The sequence below is a fragment of the Dicentrarchus labrax genome, unplaced genomic scaffold (assembly GCF_905237075.1).
Source record: "Dicentrarchus labrax unplaced genomic scaffold, dlabrax2021, whole genome shotgun sequence".
In the NCBI taxonomy this organism is placed as follows: domain Eukaryota; kingdom Metazoa; phylum Chordata; class Actinopteri; family Moronidae; genus Dicentrarchus; species Dicentrarchus labrax.
Window position 1 is genome coordinate 6,032,577 of NW_026136705.1, and position 21,758 is coordinate 6,054,334.

Here is a 21,758-nt window from a genome sequence, read left to right on the forward strand (position 1 = left end):
GGTACATGTAGGCACTGCTGGTACATCTCCGTGAGCAGCAGACCTCCGCTTCCTCAGCCGATAGAGCACACACTGAGGAATTCATTGCTTCAATTGACTACACTTACCAACACTGACTGGACATAAAATGAGGCACATTTTCCCTTTAATGGTGTAATTTACTCTTTTCAAATATAAAGGTAAATGCCCATCTAGCAGTAATAAAAAGAAGCAGCCAGCGCTATAGAGTATAGTCAGGTCACGTAACCAGTCATCTCATCTGGATGGTAGTTGTGATGGAGACATGAGTGGACAGGCTGGGTCTCTGGCTGATGACATGTGCTGTCACCAGACTGATGACCAGGCAAACCGTCTCGTCTTTCACGGCATCATGTCAGTCAGATGCACAGTGGGTGCTCAGTCTGTAAGGTGCCCTGAAACTACACAACAGCACTGACATAAATCTGTGTGTGTGTGTGTGTGTGTGTGTGTGTGTGTGTGTGTGTGTGTGTGTGTGTGTGTGTGTGTGTGTGTGTGTGTGTGTGTGTGTGTGTGGAAACTGCATACAGTGTGACAGTCCTTCTAGCTCATGAAAACTCCACATAATAAAATATGTTTCAACCCTAGATTCAGACAACTGTTATAAAATAGTATAAAAGATGTTCACTTATAGTTCACCTTTTGCACACAATATGACACACTACTTGATATGCATAACATTCTTTTTTCTAATTATTCACAGGAGAATGATTAGCCCTTTCTTTGCTTATTGCCCTTGAATTCTATTCATCTTGTGAGGATGGATTTCAAAGGAATTTCCAAATCCAAATGCATGAGCGCCATCTTCATACGTCAGGCTCGTTTAGGTAGTGTAAACTGAACTGCTCTTAATCTGATGTTTGGTCACTGCTCTCAATGTGTGGCCAAAACACAGAGCAGCTCTCTTGGGAGTCCTGCCTTTAACCATCTGCTCATTTTCAACAGGCTATCAGGAGAGAGCATTTTGTGTGCACTGTGTGGCATTGGTTTCATTTCATCCTGCACAATTTATGACTGCAATATTATTACCTGACTAGAGGTCAAATTTCCAATTTACTGTACAGGCTAGAGTCTGTGTAGCAGAGCCAGAAGGGGCGCAGAGGAGAGACATCTTGAACTTGAAAGCTGTTAGTTGAATAGGTTCTGACAGTGTTAGCATTGGTGTCGTTTATATCTGAACATTTTATTGCACATTTCAACACCAGCCGCAGCGCTGTAAGCATCATAAATTCTGCGATCAAAATGCTCGGGTGTCTTTGTTATCAGTAATGTGTAAAAATTGCATATATGCACGATACAAGCTTACTATGTGCACTCGTTTGCTACCCGTGTTCTCATTCCTGTCTCTTGTTAAAGCCATTCATTCAGCTATAATAACGGTATCAGAGTGCTGCATATGGGAGGGGAGCAAATGGAAGTCTGTTAAATTGTTGATGATACAGAGATCCACAAGCTTGTCCCCTGGATGCATTTATGGAAAGTAGGACAGCGATGAGCCCTGGCGTCTCTCTCTATCACTAAAACCTAAAAGTCTTACTCTTTTCTCCCCCTTCTCTCTCTTTGTCTCTCTTACAGGCCAGCCCTGCCCCAATAATCGTCAACACAGACACTTTGGAATCAGTTCCTTATGTGAGTTTGATTTTTTTGTGTTTTTTAATTAGTCTTTTTGAGTAGATGATCAATTCCTGCAGCAGATTAAAGCACACTGGAGGAGGAGCACATTAAAAGAAAGCTGCTGAGTCTAAAGGGAGGTAGTATGGGTGGCATATAAGTACATTTTGACCGTGTGACTTATCTTAGTAAAACAAATTAGATCGCTGTGATGAATTATTGATGTTTGTCATGAATAAAAGACCAGCAAAAGACTTTCTAAAGGCCTTCACCTCTGGCTCTTTTCACAGTATTTTACATCAAAACAAATAAATGAAGCCGTGTTGCAGAGCAGAGACTCAATGAATAACAAAGTCAAACAGGGATTGGGCTTCAAGAGGGGGTTTATCTTTCACGATTTTTTTTCTTCTGCCAAACATTACTTACTTTTATTCTGGCACTTAGTGCATATGATAGATCTTTGACCATAAACTGAAGAGTCAAAACTATGGAGGATGGAAACAAAAATGAAAAATAGATAGATAAATGACCCTATTAATAAATAAATGGATTAATATATATGCCATTAAATGTACCCAAATGTTTTATTAAACATAAGTAGAGGCATTAATTGATTTATGAATGTGACATAAATTGCTATTCCTGTTTTAATTTGGTTCTGTATTTATTTACATTTGCATGAATTCCCTAATTTAATTACTTTCCAATTTAATTTTCTATTTTATTTATTAATTTCTTCTTTTTGTTATTTATTTTGCATTTCCCCCCTATTTATTTCCCTGAATGTATTTATCTCTGTCTTCTTTTTACTTACTAGGTAAATAAATACAGAAGACAGAAACAGAAAAATATCTGTCATATTTATATATTAATGAATGAATGAATTAATGTATATTTATTATATTATTTGGTGCATTTAATAGCATATCTATCTATCTATCTATCTATCTATCTATCTATCTATCTATCTATCTATCTATCTATCTATCTATCTATCTATCTATCTATCTATCTATCTATCTATCTATCTATCTATCTATCTATCTATCTATCTATCTGGTCATTTATTTATTTTAGATTTTGACGTTTCGGTCCTAAATATCCTATAGTAACATCAGATAAACTCTGCCTATTTCACTGCTGTTGTTAATTCTACCTTCAGCCATTTGCTTGCCTCTACAATCACATGAGGTTCTGATGATTATATCTGATGCTACTCAAAAGTGATGCCCAACTGGGAATATGATCTGCAGCATCTCATATGCTCATGTGCTATTCCTGTATGAATGCATAATGACGGAAGCGCTCGCTGCTAATTAATCATCTCAGTGAGATACAGGATGAGACTGACTCTTCGGTAGCTAACTTCCACGTTGCAGAAATAGCGAATGTTGATTAACTATCATCTTAAATTGTTTCCCTCGAGGTGGGGCCTATTTAGCACAGGAAGCACAAGTGGCCCTGGAAAACACCTGTCACCTTCAATCTAAGTATGTAGAGTCGGCCTTTGTGTAGAGCCGACGCATAATATCATCCTCTATGGATATATTTCAGTGTAATTTATTCAGCAGCACTGGCATGTACTTTTATTTTACAGCAATGTTTGAAGGACTAAAACATGGAGTGAATGTCTTGGCTCAATCTAATTTCTGTGTCCTCAGGTCAACGGCACAGAAATTGAATACGAGTTCGAGGAAATCACTCTAGAGCGGGTGAGTATCACAGATCCAGCTACGCTTAACCTCAGAAAAATCTATCAGAGCCTGCCTGGCCACTGTGGTTCAGTGAAATGATGCAAGGCAGGGATAGAGGGAAGTTAAAGGTCCAGTGTCCAGGATTTAGTGGCATCTAGCTATGTAGTTGCAGATCCCAACTCCCTCGCTTCAACCTCTCCTTTCAAGCAGGAAGGAGAAACTACAGTGGCTGTGACAAAGCGCAAAACTCAAACGTCCCTATCTATAGCCAATCATCATCATCTTGTCCATGGAGAAAAGCCTTCAGTGCCGTAAAGTAGAGATGTTCCGGTTCCATTTTTTCCTTCCTTGGCTTCAATAACATACCAATCCTATTCACTTTAATGGAATTCATTTGTCACTTCATTTATGAGCTCAGTAAACAGTTTCCTGATGAGTCTGTGTTCTTAATCGCTAGTTTCACATCTCCTTCAATACATTATAATGTTTATTTAGTAAAGCCAAAACACAGAACTCGAGGATTCAAAACGGCACTCTACAAACCAATGGGTGATGTCACAATAGGTTCACACTTGGTCTACTCTCAATACCACTTTTTTATTTTATTTCTGATACTGGTATTTGTATCGGAACAACTGTACATCAAAGCAATGCCAATCTAAAATAGCTTGTTATATAAATATATGTATAAACATTATGAAAGAATTCCCATGATCATGGCTTATACATAGTTCTAAAGTCAAATGTTACACCTCTTTCTGACTTTAGTTAGCAGGTGATTTGATTTAAAAATGAATTCATGCAAACAGCATGAATCAGTAATTGTCATCCTAACCCAGATGTGGCACAGTTGGCAAGTGGATACTAACAGGTGTAGATTGGAAGGAGTTTTGACAAACCCAGAGCAACAGCAAAGATGAACACCAGCAACCAACCAGCAAGAGGAGCCAGCTCTAAGAGATGTAATAATACACACAGTGGTCAGCCTCCATCCATACACCTCCATATTTATCATCAGCTATCAGATGAGGGCCAATACCATCTCATGTGTTCTCTGAGAACAGACGGCCCTGTGTCTGGCCCTCTCAAGTCGTCGCCCTGGAGAGCTGAAGGCTTTTTGGTTCCATGCCCCTTCAGGGACACTCAGTGGGTTGTGTAAGAGAAGTTGCTATTCCCATAAGCTAACAATTTAATCAAAGCTTGACTTTCATTTTGTGAGTGGGCTTCCAGGGGATTTTATTTGCAGAGCCGAGTGTGAAGTGCAGCTCCTGCTCTGAAAGACATGGTGTGATCCTGCTGTTTTTTTAAGTACAATATCACATAGTAAAGTCACTGTGATAAAGAGCCAGGAGAGAGGCTGTGACCTGGACTTACAGCAGGAGGCAAGAGCCATTTTGTGATGGCAAACTGAGGACACCTTTATAATCCTACTGAGATCAGTGTTTCACTGATTTTTAAAGAAATTGTTGCTCGCGCTCAATAGAACTGAAGGTCAGCATTTAGAAAAGGAATGTCTATTTTAATGCATACTAAAAGATCCTCTGCAGACGTTTATTAAGACATATACATATATACTGTATAGTGTATATATACAGCTTGGAAGACTAATGTGTTTGTGATATATATTTTTTCCACATTAATATCCTTAAAAAGGCATCTCCTACTTCACTGTAAAGTCCATTCTCAGTGGATGTGCACTGGTGGCTTTAAGTTTCTACATCACACTGTACAAGCTGATACTGGACCAGGACTGACTTCCAGACTATATGTGATGTCACAAATCATGCTGGTAGGCCCCGCCCCTTAAAATCAGATAGGAAACTAACAACCGCAAACTCAGTTATATTTGGTTAAAGCAGAGCTATGAAAAAATAAATCATCCATCTTTGCTCACTACATCTTACCCTTTCTTACCCTCAGGTGTGTAAAACCCACAGGGGTAACTTCTTTTACTTACTTCTTTTTAAAATACAAAAATGTGAGATTATAGATATTATATATCTTATTGATATCAGCCGAAAAACATATTGTGCATCCCTACTAATTTGTATGTAATTAAAGTAAAAAATTAGAAGAAAAATCTGCTCAAATGAGTACATTTGGAACATGATAGTTGTGTTGATAGTAGAGCTTTGGTCTGGGCCAAATAATCATGCCTGACCTGACCCGAACCCTGAAAAACTCTGTGCGAGCCCAAACAACAGAAGTTTTGGGCCCAAACCCAACCTGAACCCCAATTTCCCATTGAAACAAAAAACAATATAAATAGTTTATTACAAGTTAAAGTACATTATATACAACCTATGACAGCCATTTTAGACCTGTTGGGCCCAATCATGTTTAAGCATAGAATCAAAGCTCTAGTTGATTGGGCTGTGGCCATACAAGGTTGATAACCACTGCTATATGTCAATATGTAAAGGTCCAGTGTGTAACATTTAGGATCTATTGGCCTGAATATAAGAATCATTGTGTTTTCCTTTCTACAGAGGGAGTGGGTCCTCTTCTGGCGGAGTCAGCCATGTTGAACCACAATGTTTCTACAGTAGCCCAGATTGGACAAACCAAACACTGGCTGTAGATAGGGTGTTCCATGTTTATATTAAGTCTCGCGGCCACCATAGTTTCTCCTTCACCCCATCAAATACAGATGTGAGCGGTGTTCAGTCAATCTGCAGCATCGCTACTAGATGCGACTAAATCCTACACACGGTCCTTTAAGAAAATACCACAGAACATAGTAAATGTGCAATGTGTGTATTTTGCGTTAACATTAGCTTCAACAGTTGCCAGGAGGAAGACTACATGGAGAATAAGTGAGTCCCTGTTGTCACTGACTGCTTTCCATGGCCACAGGGAAACTCAGGGTTGGGCTTCAGCATTGCCGGAGGGACAGATAACCCACACATTGGGGACGACCCCGGCATCTTTATCACCAAGATCATACCTGGAGGAGCCGCAGCAGAGGACGGACGCCTGAGGTCAGTCACCGATGCACAGGTTTTTAATAACAGATACCTAGAAAAGTTTTCAGACCTGACGCGGGAACAATGTGCTGGGAAACTCACATCTAAAAAAATGTCAGAAAAGGAGGATGACTTTAAAGATAATCTCTCGTACCACTCTCTGGGGACTGGGCTTACTCCTCCACTCCTGCTCCAACATATTTTTTATATTATACTGCATTATCATTTTCTTGTTCGTCTCTTGCATTTAAATTGTATTAGGAACTAGAACCTGTTGATCCTTCATAAAACGGATTTATCCTGCATAAATGATCCTTTTTTGATTGTATTTTTCCAGTAGCGTGTATCCTAACCATAACACAAATTACACAAATGAAACTTCTGGTTATTTCATCTCAAAAGTAACAAGCCACTTCCCAATTATTCTGGCACTTGAATCTTTTCTTTCCAATTAAACTCCACAAGAACAAACCTTCAGCACTCCGCAGCATCAGCACACACTGACGCGGTTGTCTATATTACTTAAGGGTGACCCACCATCTGTAACAGCCTTATTAAATGAACAGAGGGGGTGTGGATACAGTCCATCAGATCCTTTGTTACAGTAGTTTATCAAGGAAGCAAGGACACAATGTGAGCTCATTTCATCACTCTACTCGAGTGACAGGCTTACCTGAGGGAAAAGTGTACTCGACACTTTGGACCATGGCTAGTCTAGTAATAAACAGTTGCACTTTAAGTATGAAACTAGAGGGCCACAGCTTGATTGACAACCATTTGGCATTTTGTATCATTAACCCTTACCTTTATTTATTAGGTACTGCTGGACAAGATAGTTAAAGGTCATATAAAATATCTGTTGATGTCAGGTGGATTTCATGTAAGTGACTTACATAATCACCATACAAAAAGGGTACAGTGACAGAAAAAGATGTATTATTAGCGGGAATTTTTCTTTAAAAATACACTAAGCAGAGGACACATTTTTGATGCAAAATATCTTGGTTTCCAATTTCTTTTCTAAGGTTACATTTTTCTGTTGTCTTATAGAATACACTTACATCAATATTTCTTTATTTACATATTTAGTGTTGAGGTAATCCAAGTAACGGAAAGTAATCAAGTTATGTTACTTTAATATTGTGATATTGTGATATATTGGTCGAGGCAGACGACCACCCACCTAGAGCCGAAGGGTCTGTCCTAGGTTTCTGCCTCTAAAAGGAAGTTTTTCCTTGCCGCCATTGCCAAGGTCTTGCTCATGGTGGTACTGTTGGGTCTCTGTAAATAATGTTATAAAGAGTTCGGTCTAGACCTGCTCTATTTGAAAAGTGTCCTGACATAACTTCTGTTATGAACTGGCGCTATACAAATAAAATTGAATTGAACTGAATTATACTTGATACTTGGACTAGGTTACTAACTACAATTTTCAACAGGTAATTAGTAATTGTATCAGACAACATTTTAAAGGAATCCTTTCAACACTGGTTGATATATAGTAGGGCTTTTGGCATATTTCACTAACAGCGATGGATTGATTGTCAAATTATTTTACAAAGCTTATAGCCTGTATAACAGTGAAGGGAAATCCCAGACATTTGACAAAGTTTGGCATTTTGATACAATTTCTTACTTTTTGAAAACATTTATGGTAAAAATTAATTTCATATTGTCCACCTATAGTTTATACAGTATTTGTAATATTTGAACAGCTTATTATTAGAATAGTTTATTAGGAGATTAATCAATCTGATATTACACCACTATGATTAAGGTTTGGTTAGGTTTAGCCACAAAAATTATCTTGGTTATATTATGTTAATGAATTGTCACATATTCTCTGTACATAATCTGTTAAAAATCTACAGACACAACTAAACAGTCAAAATGTTACAAATACTCTGTAAAGTATCTGTAGGTGGACTATCCAAATAAAGTGTTACCACATTTATAAACTATTTAACAAGAAACAACAGAAATCAGAATATTGATGTATAGACCTTACAGTAATAGTTATTGTTTGTGTATAGTGTTTGATGGTTTTTGTATTACCAACTGATGGATTCCCTTTGTAAGACCCTGTACAAGGTAGTCTATGTTATACATGATGTTTGAATGGGTCAATGTAGATTCCCTAATACGTTTAATAATGGGTAGGCATTGGGTATCAGGGCTCCACATTAAGAGTGGCCTGTGGCCACAAAAATATGCTCTGTGGCCACTAAATATTACATGGAGGTGGTCCTCTGTGGCCCCCAAGTTTTATCCCCATACAGCACAGAGGTCGCAAAAGTACACACATTCTTTACTTCAGTAGATATTATTCAGATATTATGGTAAAAGTAGAAGCACTTCCTCATTCAACTTCTTTACTCAAGTAAAAGTCAAAAAGTACAGGCTCTGAAATGTACAAAAGTAAAAAGTACTCTTGGTTTCTCTGAAGGACATTTCTACCAACTGTTTCTGTGCAAAGCTAACTGAAACTTCAAACAGGGCCATGTCTCCTGTATATATGGTGCCCATACACCGATCAGCCATAACATTATGACCACCTGGTACCCTGGTGGTCCTAATGTTCTGCAGCCCCATACCAACAGACTGCTCTGCACTGTGTGTTCGGACCCCTTTCTATCAGAACCAGCATTAACTGTTTCAGCAGTTTGAGCCGTCTGTTGGATCGGACCACACGAGCCAGCCTTCACTCCCCACATGCATCAGTGAGTCTTGGCCCGCCATCACCCTGTCTCCGGTTCTTTTCCTTTGTTTGGAGCACTTTTGATAGGTACTGACCTCTGCAGACCAGGAACACCCCACAAGAGCTACAGTTTTGGCCTTTGTCAAAGTCGCTCAGATCCTCACACTGCCCATTTTTCCTGCTTCTAACACATCAACTCTGAGGACAAAATGTTCACTTGCTGCCTAATATATCCCACCCACTGACAGGAGTCATGATAACCAGATAATCAGTGTTATTCACTTCACCAGTCAGTGCTCAGAATGTTATGGCTGATCGGTGTATTTTCACATAATTATAGCCTATATCATTACAATGTTTATTTAAGAAGAACACACAGGTTGTATTTTTTCACAATTTCAGACATAAGTAAGAAAAATGTCTGAAATGCATTACAATTTATTTATACATTAAATATAACTAAATATTGTTTCTAGAGCAGCAAAATTATAGTTTACTAACTCACAATATTACTCAATAATATCTCACTGGAATCAAATTGAAAATGTCAGTAAAATAAACCTTATTCCTGACATCAAACACACAGACATCAGTCAGTATCAGTCCTTCCTCCTGTCCTCTCAGATTCGTGGCAAACTTAAATAAACAGAATACATACATAAGCCCTGCTTTCTGTCCTGTAGAGGAGAGAGACATACTGTATCATCAGCTCCATACCAATTGCATTGCGCCTTTTAGTTCAATATTCTACAAAAATAGCAAACAGTACACGTCACCAGATAGCTACTGATACATCGGGGCTACTGAACTATGGTTTTACTCCAGTCCACAGTTCAAAAAAGAATCGGCAACTAAACTTAAGTGAATGGAGTGAATGGAGGCAGGGCTGTAAGTGGCTAGAATAGGACAAATCTGAGGACGTAAATTACTGCAGTATGTGCCACCATTTTCTTTCAACTAGCCTCAACTTGTTTTCACTTAAGTTAACATTCAGGCCACCAGAAATGGACATAGAAATATGCACTTGCATATGTTGTATGATATGATTATAATGGAGACTGTAGCAAAGTAGTTGCTGTCTTCCATATTGTCAGTATCTTTTAGCAATGTGCACCCCCCTTCTGCTTTTTAAAGTAGCAGTGATGGATAATGCTGGTTTTGGTTGCAGGCCAGCCCCTCATTATCAAAGCTGCAGCTGTGGAGCATTACTGTCAGATCACAGATGTTATAGAGGTATTGAATGCATGCACAAAGTCAGTCTCGAGCAGATCGCAGAAGAAGCAGGTCGGGCATAAATCACACTTAGCCTAATTGATGGTCACCCCCTCCAAGGTGGGCAGCAAGACTAATACATTATGGATGGAGGGGAAGTCTAATCTCTGTGAGGAAAGAGGCCTGATAGGGATTTGGTTTTCTATAACATTATAGAAGCCAGACACATTTCCTGTCACTGCTCTGAGACTCTGTAACAGAGCACTAAGCATAGTTAATGCACCAGCTCGCCTTAAGGGACCGCTTAGAGCATTTTAGGTGTTTCTCATGGAGACTGCTGTTTTAATAAAGGCATGAATGTAGTCAAACCCTCAATAACACCACCATATCATCTCTGAAACCTGATACAAATTCTCAATGTATATTTAAATTTACTTTATCTCTCATTGTTATTGGCTGTTGTTCATTAGTGATCGACCAACAAGAGCCTCCATTTACCTACTTAAACATTAACTACAAAATAACAACATACTATAGGTATACTAACTTAAGGTATTGGTATAATAATTCTAATGTATCTGTATCCTTAGTACTTTTGAAACAAAAGAGAAATAAAGTTTTAAAGATAATGTTTTTTGATTCTAAAAGACATTTTTCGCTCTGCTTCCCACTGGTTGAAGTGTGTGTGTGTGTGTGTGTGTGTGTGTGTGTGTGTGTGTGTGTGTGTGTGTGTGTGTGTGTGTGTGTGTGTGTGTGTGTGTGTGTGTGTGTGTGTGTGCGTGTGCGTGCGTGCGTGCGCTGGGTCCCAGCTGGTCCCTATGAGCATCCCCCGGGAGAGTTGTGTCCTTGAGTGCCAGGGCATGGATGTTTTGGTCGTCACCTCGGGGGAATTCAAACAGAGCCGCTCACTGATTCTGATTTTTACACACTTGTGTTTCCGCCATCATGCACACACTGACTCACAGTCCAACCCACTCTGTCTCTCTGTCACACATCACAAGACACACATATACATAAAATTGTATAATATTCACAACATTGCCTGCAGTCTAAAACTAAGGCACAAACACATGGGTCACAACTGCATGTAAACACGATCTACTGCCAGCAGCCACACACAGTTAACTGAAAAATCTAGTTTGCTCTGACTATACTGTAAACCTATTCTGTGTTAATGTGTGTGTGTCTCAGTTGCTGTTTTATCAGGATAAAATTGTTTTCAATTGTCTTATCTTTATTGACCCTTCCTAAGTCTCACCATCAAAGACATCGCAACTGTGATAGCCCCAAATGTCTAAGCGTTGGGGGCGCCTTATAGTTTACCTGGTAGAGCTAGTAGCCCATGTACCAAGGCTGAGTCCTTGCTCCATGAGTTTGACTCCAACCTGTAGCCCTTTGCTGCGTGCTAATGTAAAGATTAGCTAACTAGCTAACTAACTATTTAAATAAATTAACTAGCTAGTTAAGTAACATTTTGCTAACATCAGCTAACATAAGATGTGACTATATATATGTAGCTTTTTATATTATTTTTAAACATCTTCAAAATGTGGTTGTTTTTTCAATATATATTAGCCTAGTATATAGCATATCTAAGTACAGCCAAGTTAAAGTTGACTGAGGCTTGCTCAATTGTTATTGGAGCACAGAGCAAAAAAGGGCGGGACTTTGGAAGAGTCAGCTGTGATAGAACGGCTATCAACAGAGTCCTGAACGGGTCGAGTTTTGCAAACCCGCAGAATTTACTACCGGAACAGACTGGTTAAGTGCAATTATCTCCAATTCCAGACCTGTCCCGCCCTGTTCATATAAGTCCCACAAACCAACCTGTCATTAAACACACATGTTACACACACAGTGTGCAATAACAAGTGTATCTGTAGAGACAAGAATTCAAATCATAAATAACCATAGTCTGTTTGGCAGAATCAATCACCAACTGTTGTTACTCAGTACACTGCTGCTGCTTCCACACAGCCAGTTGGGCACCGATGTCAATCAAGCCCTGTGCCAGTCTGAATCCATCAACACACAGTTTCAAATTATGTGATGTCCTGGCACGCAAACTTTATAGCGTCCTTGTCCTCCTGTTTTGGCGGTTTGAAAGTTGTGTTCTTAGAAAAAGTATATATAAACTGGTGCAGCACCTGTGCTCCTGCTGCAGCTGTATATTTCCTCAGAGAGGATGTGCGAGCTTGCGGCTTTCACAATAAAAAAATTCATACCAGCTGATTAGGTTTGATAAAGTTTTGCTGATTAAGATGTTAAAAATAGCCTGCACTCATTTTCATTTCTGATTTCTCCAGAACACATTTTTACCCTTGCCTGTACCCATGAATGTATATAAATATATTTTTTACCTGTTACACAGTGTTTTTGTGGGTTACCTGGTGCATATCCAAACTGGTGCAGGACTCTGGCTCTCAATAAAAATAGTCATCATCATGTACGTTAGGTACAGCTTGACTCTGAAAAAAGGTTTCATCAAATGGTGTCTGCTGTGGATCTGCCTTGTGCAGCCTTGCTCTTAATTATCAATAATTATCATCACTGATTTACACTGTTCCTCTTCCAGAGTAAACGACTGCATCCTGCGGGTGAATGATGCAGACGTGTCTGAGGTTTCTCACAGTAAGGCGGTTGAAGCCCTGAAGGTTGCAGGCTCTATTGTCCGGCTGTATGTGCGGCGCCGCAGACCAATGCTGGAGACCATCATCGAGATCAAGCTCATCAAAGGACCAAAAGGTGGGCTCACACACACACACACACACACACACACACACACACACACACACACAGACACACACACACATATACAGTCCTGCTAAGTCAAGCACACAAATATTTACAGTTGTTAATAACTTCTATCCAAATAGTGGTGGTATTGTCTCATGCCCAACATACATATATCTGTCATACACACAGCTCAGCAACTAACCAACTACTTTCATATATATACGAACACACACACAGGGCTTGGCTTCAGTATTGCAGGTGGAGTTGGAAACCAGCACATCCCTGGTGACAACAGCATATATGTCACCAAGATCATCGATGGCGGGGCAGCCCAGAAGGACTGCCGACTACAAGTTGGAGACAGGTTGCTAATGGTGAGGACAACAATGTGTTCAATTTTAAAGATATTTCATAAAATAGATGTTGACAAATAATTCCAGTACATTTTCACAGATTATTGCACTTGGAAATGCAGTATAGCTTCAGTGAACCTTAGTGGAAACATTAGAATTGGGGGTGGGGGGAAGCGGTCCAAACTGTTTCGAGGGAGTATCTGTTTGAGATTAAAAGCATTTCTGTGGACAGAATGGAAGTACAGAAAGTTGTTGATATGGAGACTATACACCGTTTCCTCTAGCGGCATTGATGTAAACATGTTTTTTATCATGTAACACAGTGTTCATTATTATTGAGGCAGATCTTAGAGATGAATTAGGTTACACTGTGTATTACACATTTTGAAAGCAAGAAAGGGGCAACCTACTGGCTCAGTAGTGTAACAGCAAGCTTTCTCTTGAGGAGTGCATCCTTCTTGCTTAACCAGTGCTTAATTTAATTACCTTCCTACTGTCGTGTTCTCAGCCGAACACCATCTGTCATAATCCAGTCCCCTGAAGGCAGGGAGCACGCCGGACTAATCTAAACAGAGCAGTAAGAAAACACAAGGCAGCCTCTAAAACTCCTGCCTGAACAACCAAGGACTGTATCTGTGTTCCGACAGGTGAACAACTACAGCCTGGAGGAAGTCTCTCATGAGGAGGCTGTTGCCATTTTAAAGAACACGTTGGACGTGGTCTATCTAAAGGTGGGGAAGCCCACCAATGTCTACCTATCAGATCCCTATGGGCCTCCTGATATCACACACTGTAAGTCCTCACCTCTTGTTTTTGAACTGATCAGTAGTAACCAGACTGCAGACGGCATTATCCTGTAAAGTGCTGCAAGTCCAATATACACTTTCCTGTAGTTCTGGTTTAGTCTCCATCATCTGCTGAGAAAAATATCTCTTTCGCCTCTAAATGCCCCACTATGTCCACCAGCTAGTCTCTAACTGTGTCTGTCAGCCGATTGGTTCTGGGCAGGTAGCACACAGTGCGCAGCTGCCTGCTGTTGCCAGAAATGGGTTTGATAAGAATATTACGTTAAACGAAATTATGCTGCACGATATGTGAAAAAAAAAATATTGCAATTGTGTTGAAAGATATTATGATTGCAATGTGATTCATTTAGTAGGAATGATCAGTTTTGCATTACAGTTTTCATTTTCACTAAAAAAAATTATTATCTCGGGATAAACCCCTTGAAGATGTAACATCTCGTTTTATCCTAAATGGAGAACAATTAGACAAAGAGTTACAACATTAGACTAGACACAATCAATAGAAAAGATCAGTCTATATATGAATAATTTGATGTATAAAGAACAAAACATTTAGGCAATAAAGATAGTTGTGTGACATTTGTTAGTGTCTGTACCAAACCAAATGTTTTCTTACATTTGGAGGACATCTTTGCAGCCCTACAGTACTTCATTATAACACTTTTTGTTACACATTTGACCTTTATCAAAAAATTGCAGCTCCTGTCATTTGGATATTGCAATTTCTATATAATGCAGCCCTAAATAAATTAATAAGCTAAAAGAGGTCAAAAGCTCAATTTGACTGCAGAATGATAATTCACTGCACTCAACCTTTTTATTTTCCCCCTCGGGGGGGTTCACACCCTCCCGGAAAAAAAAAAAAAAAAAAAAAAAAAAAAAAAAAAAAATTTTAAAAAAAAAAATAAAAAAAAAAAAAAAAAAAATTTTTTTTATTTTTGGGGGGGGGTTTTTTTTTTTTTTTTAATATAAAAAAAAAAAAAAAAAAAAAAAAAAAAAAAAAAAAAAAAAAAAAAAAAAAAAAAAAAAAAAAAAAAAAAAAAAGCACACTTTCTCAGCATGATGGAAATGCGTCAACTTGTTTGTCTGTTTATGCAGCTGTCACTTTACTCTCTCTCGCTCTTCCTCCACAGCTTTCTCTCCGGCCATGGAAAATCATATCTCTTCCCCCGTCAACAGTGGCACTCTGGAGTACAAGTCTGGCCTCCCCCCCATCTCCCCCGGGAGTTATTCCCCCCTCCCTAAGCACTTACTGGGGGAAGAGGATATAAACAGGTTGGATGGTTTTTCCTTCTTACGGTAATTACCTCCCTTCCTACCAGACTACTAGAACTACAGGTAGAAGCTTCGTCCACCCCGCTCCTCCTGTCTCCGCCCTTGTCCTCACTGATCTGTGTTGATGTTTGGATCGCCTGTTTTTCTGTTAATCCCACAGTCTGTGTCAAGTTCTCCCTGCAGTGTTTTTCAAAGATAGCCTCAAATAAAAAGACATCTGGGACAATAAAGGTGGGTCCCTTAATCCCCAATCAGGATCTCCAACATTCTGATCACATTTATCAAAACTAATATTTATAGAATAGAAGCTCCCCAGAAACAGCGATTTGAAAACCGCTGGTTTGCTGTAGTCCTGTGTTTCTGTCTTGCTGTGTCGTGTTTGGGGCTGAATGTCTCTCTTTATGATTTCTTTCCAGAGAATGTGTTGTTTAGTGCCGCTGTGATGCACACCTGGAAACTACTGGAGCAGCAAGTCCTTGCTTCATAATGAAACCCAACAGAGCCATAGTACTTACGTTGTATTCTGGTGTTGGTGGTACAGGCTGTTGTTTAGATAGGCTTTGGCAATGTGGGTTATCGGTTGAAATAATGTTATTATAGCTAAGGCTGCTTCAGGTCCAGCAGCAATACAATCACACTAATATATATTTTCATAGAAAGCAGTATGTGTGTGAAAAGGATGTTGTTTTGCTGTTTTATCAGGGCTTGCTGTGTTTTTCCCTGGGATCAGTTGAGTCTTTTGGGTTGCTAAAGTGTAACTAAACCCTTCAATTCTTCTAGCTCCCTCCCTTTCAGCAAATTTTAAAATCCATCAGAGACCTGCAAAGGACAGTGACTTTAGGGGGCGTGACCTCAACACCGACCAAAGTGAGACTGACTGACCACAGCAGTGTAGCAGGAACAGTGGGCTAGTAGTCCGAGCTAATGAGCAGTTGTTGTAAGACTTGTTGTAAGACTTTACAGTCACTAGAAGCACATTCACACTGTTTGTAAAAGTTTTTGTGTGTTAACTGTGTTGTAGCTAAGCTGACAGATCAGAGATGCTAACACTCTGTCTGTCGTGGGACTATAATGCAGTCTGGTATTTCTATAGCCATCAAAAGTCCAAACAACTGCCTCAAAATAGAAGAATACAAAGTAGAGGGTTAGCAAAAACTAGCTCCCGCTCAAAGTAAAGGCTGGATACTCTTTTTTACGTAAATGTCTGATGATGAAGTAGTCCCAAACAGTCGACTCTATGTCAACATTGGACTTTCAGACTTTCAATTGGAAGGTTCAGAGTGATTTAAAACAGTCAAGGGTGTGTTGAGACATTTTCATAAATTCAGTCAAAGTCAATGTTTACACCAGCATTGATGTGTTTCATCACAGTACAGTAATATAATTAAGTTTACAGCTCAAAAAAGTGAGTACCTCTTTAAAGAAAACTACCATAAAGGAAGATACATAATGTAGCATAAATCTGCTGTGAGGAATTCTAAACAAAATTTTACAGCATTTGGGTGGGTTGTGGAAAAGTTTTACACCCAACATAATGCAGCTGTGTATGCGCTCTATGTCTTTTTTCCTCTCCTTATGTATTTTTCTACCTGTTGGCTTTTCAGTCAGTCCTCACTACCAACTGCTACCAGTCCAAACTGAAGAAAAGCTTAAGATGTCTTACTGGAGTGAGTCACAGCCAAACATTAACAGCTCCCCACCTCAGCTGCCCCAACACCTAATCCCAAAGCAAGCTGCCATACGGCTCGGGACCAAGTGGGCCAAAATTCCTATCAAGTCAAATCGGAAAGTAAAGTATTTGTGTTTCTGCTCAGCGAATCTTGCCAGTGGTGGATGTTCCCCTTGTTGCTTGTCAAACATAAGGTTTGGTCTGAGCCTTTTTATTGGTTACATGTCACAGCATTTGAAGAATTTGATTAAAGCTGATTTTTAGGCAGCACAAGAAGGAAAAGTGGTGGATACAAGGAAAAAAAAATTATTACATAAGACTCCATAATGCTTCTTTGTTAGATTAGGTCATTATTGCGTGCTGTGGCAAACATTATGTTGTGTTGTCAGATTCCATTTGCAAAATAAAGACTGGGGGAGGAATATGGCAGCCGAGGGATAACAAAAGCTCATTTCAGAGGATAACTGAAGGACCCCTGTGTTAAGCTTTGTTGAGTGAGGGATTTAGTCCTCTATTCTCTTTGGAGTTAAGAGGTTTACTGTTTGCTCTCGGCCAAGGTGCGTCCCTAATAGCCTTTGAAATTACCTTGCTGAACTTAAGTGTAGCACTCTGGCAGTAGCTCGTGTTACTCTTGTTCAGTGTTCTGCATACACAATCAGAACAAACTGTGAATGCTACAGAGCCAAGTGGATCCTCACTTTCTGTAATCATCGATAAAGCCTGTATCCAGCAGCTCCACTCATTTTATCACTGTGAATGTCAAATGTCACAAATTGTTCCTAATTTCATAAGCTAATTTCTAAATGTCAGAATTCTGAATATTGATATTTCTGTTTACTTGTTCTTGCTTACTAGAGGTGGGACCAAGAAGTCATATTTTTGCAAACCACAAGTCTCAAGTCAAGGTCTAGATCATGACTGACAAGTCCCAAGTTCTAAACTTTGGGTTTCAAGTCCTAAACAAGTCATAATGCACTCTTAACAACAGATTAATTATATATTAAACATATAATTTGTCATTTCTACTCTCACATCAAAATTAAGAGGTGGCGTAGCATGGGATCATGGGAGTTGTTGTCTTCACCACCATTGCCATCATTGAAGTCAACTTCTCCCGGTTAGGATTCCTTCAGTGTTCATGGTTCAGGAGGTTTCTACTGGGAGCCCATTTATCCATAGAGGTCTTTTCCTCTCCAAAACAAACTGATGATTAATACCACTGAAAACACTGAATAAAGCAGTTCCACCTTAAAAATCATTGTTTCTCCCACGCTGTTGGGCAGACAAAGCTGCTGCTAATGTTAGTTCAGCTTGTTTCTCTGATAACTTAAGATCATGTGTGTTCGTGAATTCAATAATCTTTGGTATCATAGTGTTAGTTCTTCATGGTTCTCTCCTCCAGCTTAATTGGATGCTCTTAGAGTGGTTCAATCAGTGAATTTGGTGAATTAAGTGTCTTGCTGATACTGAATTCCATTAATGTTAGTTGATTCAGGAAATGAACTGATCGTGGCACACTTTTTAAATCACATACTTTTGAATCAAATATTTTAAAATTAAAAGGCTCAAGTCTAAGTATTCACTTATAGTATTGCACATTGGTGTTGCATGTCGAGTTGCAAGTCTTATTTTATTTTGTTGAGTCTAAAGTAATCAAATTTGTGACTAGAGTCTGACTCGAGTCCACATCTGTTACTTACCCTAGATATCCAATGTAGAACCAAGCAGCAGCTATTACATTAGACGCTCAGAAATACACTAAGTTACCGTACTTTCCGTAAATTCTTTTAGGCTAATGAATTAAAGAAAAACAGAGATGATCCACACACCCCACAGGCCAGCTGCTCAGTCCCCCTCCAGACTTTTAATGGCACCTACGGGTCCTTACAAGGTCACTGCATTTCGGTCTGATGTGGACTGACTAGCTGCCTCAGCTCAGCTCATTGCAGTATGAATGATTCAGCAAGAGAAACGAAGCCACCTGTCTGGACCTCTCTGGCTTCTGCATCTCACCAGTGGGTCATTTTTGAGACTTAGTATGAGCACAGAATCCAGAAGTCGGAGTAGAATTAGAGCTCGTATAGATGATTCGGTTATAGGAATGTTTTCGAGCAGTTAAATATAAAACATCATTTACATCTGTGACCTTTGACATGCCTTAAGCTTCGACCCTACAGTGTTCACCCGCCTCAGTCTCTGGTCATCACGTACTGCTGTCTAAAGAAGAACACTTTGCAAGCAGAGGAAGTGACCTCATTTTGTTTGGTTTCCTGACACATTCACACCAGGATGCATTTATTGGGAAATTCCCAATTTGTTGGCAGATACTTGCCAATACTGATGTGTTTTGTTTTATTCACCCTTTTTGTGCCAGTCTACAAATATGCCTTGTTACAGCTCAGGCAATTTCTCTTCTCATCCGATATTGTTCGATATTTTCTAACACCTCTTTCCAAGATGTGAGACACAGAGATGAACAGTCGCTCACTATCCAGGCTGCGGCATTGGGGCACATAGGTTTTTGCTTGCAATTTGTGCCAGTGCTGGAAAACTCCAATATCCAATATTTGCACATAGGCCAATGTCAGTCAACAAGGGCAAAGATACCGATGTTCAAGCAATACATTTGTAAATCCCTCTCTTTGTGGAGTTCTCTCTCCTGATTGTAAGTGGGATCAGGAATGCCAGAAATTGCATTCAAACTCTGTTTATTTCTTTATTTTAGGCTTTAGTGCCATCTATTTCTTGAGATACCTAACAGTCCATAAGGACTGCAGTGTGTGATTTAGTGTAGCTGTTACTATGATGATACCAGATAGCTTCCTTGAGCCACAGTCAGGCAGTGGGGGCAGAGTTGGTGAAGATGTTCTCATGTTTGAACAGGATGCAAACACATAACAGTTGGTCAGAGAGAGAGAGAGAGAAAAGAGGAGAAGGATGAGGAAGAGAGGAGTGTGTAGGTGGCAGTATGCTCAAGGCTGTGTGTAAATGAGCTAGCATGTAGGCAAGACCATCTACTCTAATGTTATCCGCATTAAGTAGTGTGATCACCAGTCTCACATCTACAGACTACACGTACACACACAGAGCAGCGTCTCAAACACACACACATTTTGCCTAAATTACTCCTTTCCAAAGCCACATACTGTACTGCACGCTCCAGTTAACACACTTGAATCCACATCAGGTCACAAACAGCAGACACGCACACACTGAATGTGAAGCCAGCGATGTGAGTTTGCAGTGTGTTCACAGCAAATTAGTGTTGCATCTACATGCAGGCACACTGTGTGTGAGCAAACACACTGATGTTAGTGATGATGATGTTGATGACTATAAATCCCTGACATGGATGTTTGTTTCAGTACTTTTAAGGACATGGCTTTTTCTGTTTTCTGTTGTCTCATGTTCTTCTATGTAGCATGTTTGTTTGATCAGTGTCTAAATGTGTAAAATGAATGTCAATAGCAGAATTACATTTTACGATAAAAGATGTTGTCAACAGTGGTTGTCGGTGGTTGGTTATCAAAAGTTGACTTTTTCCATCCTGTTAGAAATCCTTCGCTAGATGACGGGGAGGGTCACAGGTTTGATTCCCAGCATTTCCAGTTGAGGTGAGACATTTAATGTATTTAGTCGCCTGCTGCATGGTCTTGCATGTTTGTCATCGCATGTTTTTTTGTCACAAGCAATTGTTGGAAATAGAAATTACATTATGACACAGTTTTAAACATGAGCCCCTTTAATTTTGTTTTGGAGGCCTGACTAAATGTTTAGAAGAAATGACTGTTGAATGTTTTTTTGTTTAAACCTTTCTCTTTAGAGATAACCTTCTATCATCTAAAAAATACACAAATAATAACTTACCCTAAAAAGGTTATCAGGCATATGTATGTTGTACAAAATACTGTAGATAATTCTCTATCCAATTAAGTTGGCCACCAATGAGGAAGTTTGTTCTTAAAGAGTATTTCCAACAGATCACACTGTTTGATGCGCATGCTAACGTGTTAAAGGTCCAGTGTGTAACATTTAGACAAATCTATTGGCAGAAATGGAATAAAAAAAATGTCAATATGGATTTCAATATTAGTGCATAATCACCTGAAAATAAGAATCTTTGTGTTTTTGTTACCAAATGCTACATTTACACCAAGGCAAATACAATTATTTGCATGAGTAAACTTTAACTCAACGTGTAATGTTGTAAAGAAAATAAAATGTTTTTCACACTTTATACCCTACCTCAAATAAACAAATATTCTTTTTTGATAATTGTTTTGATAAAAAATATATTTTGTAGATTTTGGTCTGAGAAATGAAGGAATCTTTTTCTGTCATAATTTGTTACATTCTCATTTTGTTAAAAGAAATTGTGAAATTGTCATATGCATCCAGTATCATTGTGAGTATATCGTTACATCCGTATAGCAGTGCCCCTCCCTCCTCCCCCACGTCACCACTCTTAAATTCTGCTGCCTGCCCTTGAGGACCACCTCTGTAGAGTTCTCTCTCCTGATTGAATAAAGTGGGAACGGGATACCAGAGAATGTATTCTCTGTTTACTGCAGAAAAGAGGGACTGGGGGACCAATGTTAGTGACTGAACACTCTATGTCCGTGATTGCTGCCAGAATGTAGAGCTATTTAACATTATTTTAACAAAGAAATATCACGTACAGTTCCTTTAACAATATCCAGATAAAGATAAAGCTCCTTGC

At 39.2% G+C, this 21,758-nt stretch overlaps 1 protein-coding gene across 42 annotated transcripts in view; it reads left to right on the plus strand.

Annotated features, from left to right (window-relative positions):
• The window catches only part of dlg2 (discs, large homolog 2 (Drosophila)), a 219,563-nt gene that overhangs the window by 156,829 nt on the left and 40,976 nt on the right, over window positions 1-21,758 (plus strand). For 34 of the 42 annotated variants that reach the window (XM_051401499.1, XM_051401462.1, XM_051401466.1 and 31 more), the window contains 8 exons: window positions 1,594-1,647; window positions 3,291-3,341; window positions 6,180-6,304; window positions 12,775-12,944; window positions 13,173-13,309; window positions 13,936-14,080; window positions 15,228-15,393; window positions 20,593-20,652. In XM_051401499.1, coding sequence (XP_051257459.1) covers window positions 1,594-1,647; window positions 3,291-3,341; window positions 6,180-6,304; window positions 12,775-12,944; window positions 13,173-13,309; window positions 13,936-14,080; window positions 15,228-15,393; window positions 20,593-20,652 — 908 coding nt within the window. The remainder of the gene's footprint in view (window positions 1-1,593; window positions 1,648-3,290; window positions 3,342-6,179; window positions 6,305-12,774; window positions 12,945-13,172; window positions 13,310-13,935; window positions 14,081-15,227; window positions 15,394-20,592; window positions 20,653-21,758) is intronic. The other 8 variants (XM_051401480.1, XM_051401483.1, XM_051401489.1 and 5 more) reach the window with 3 other exon arrangements.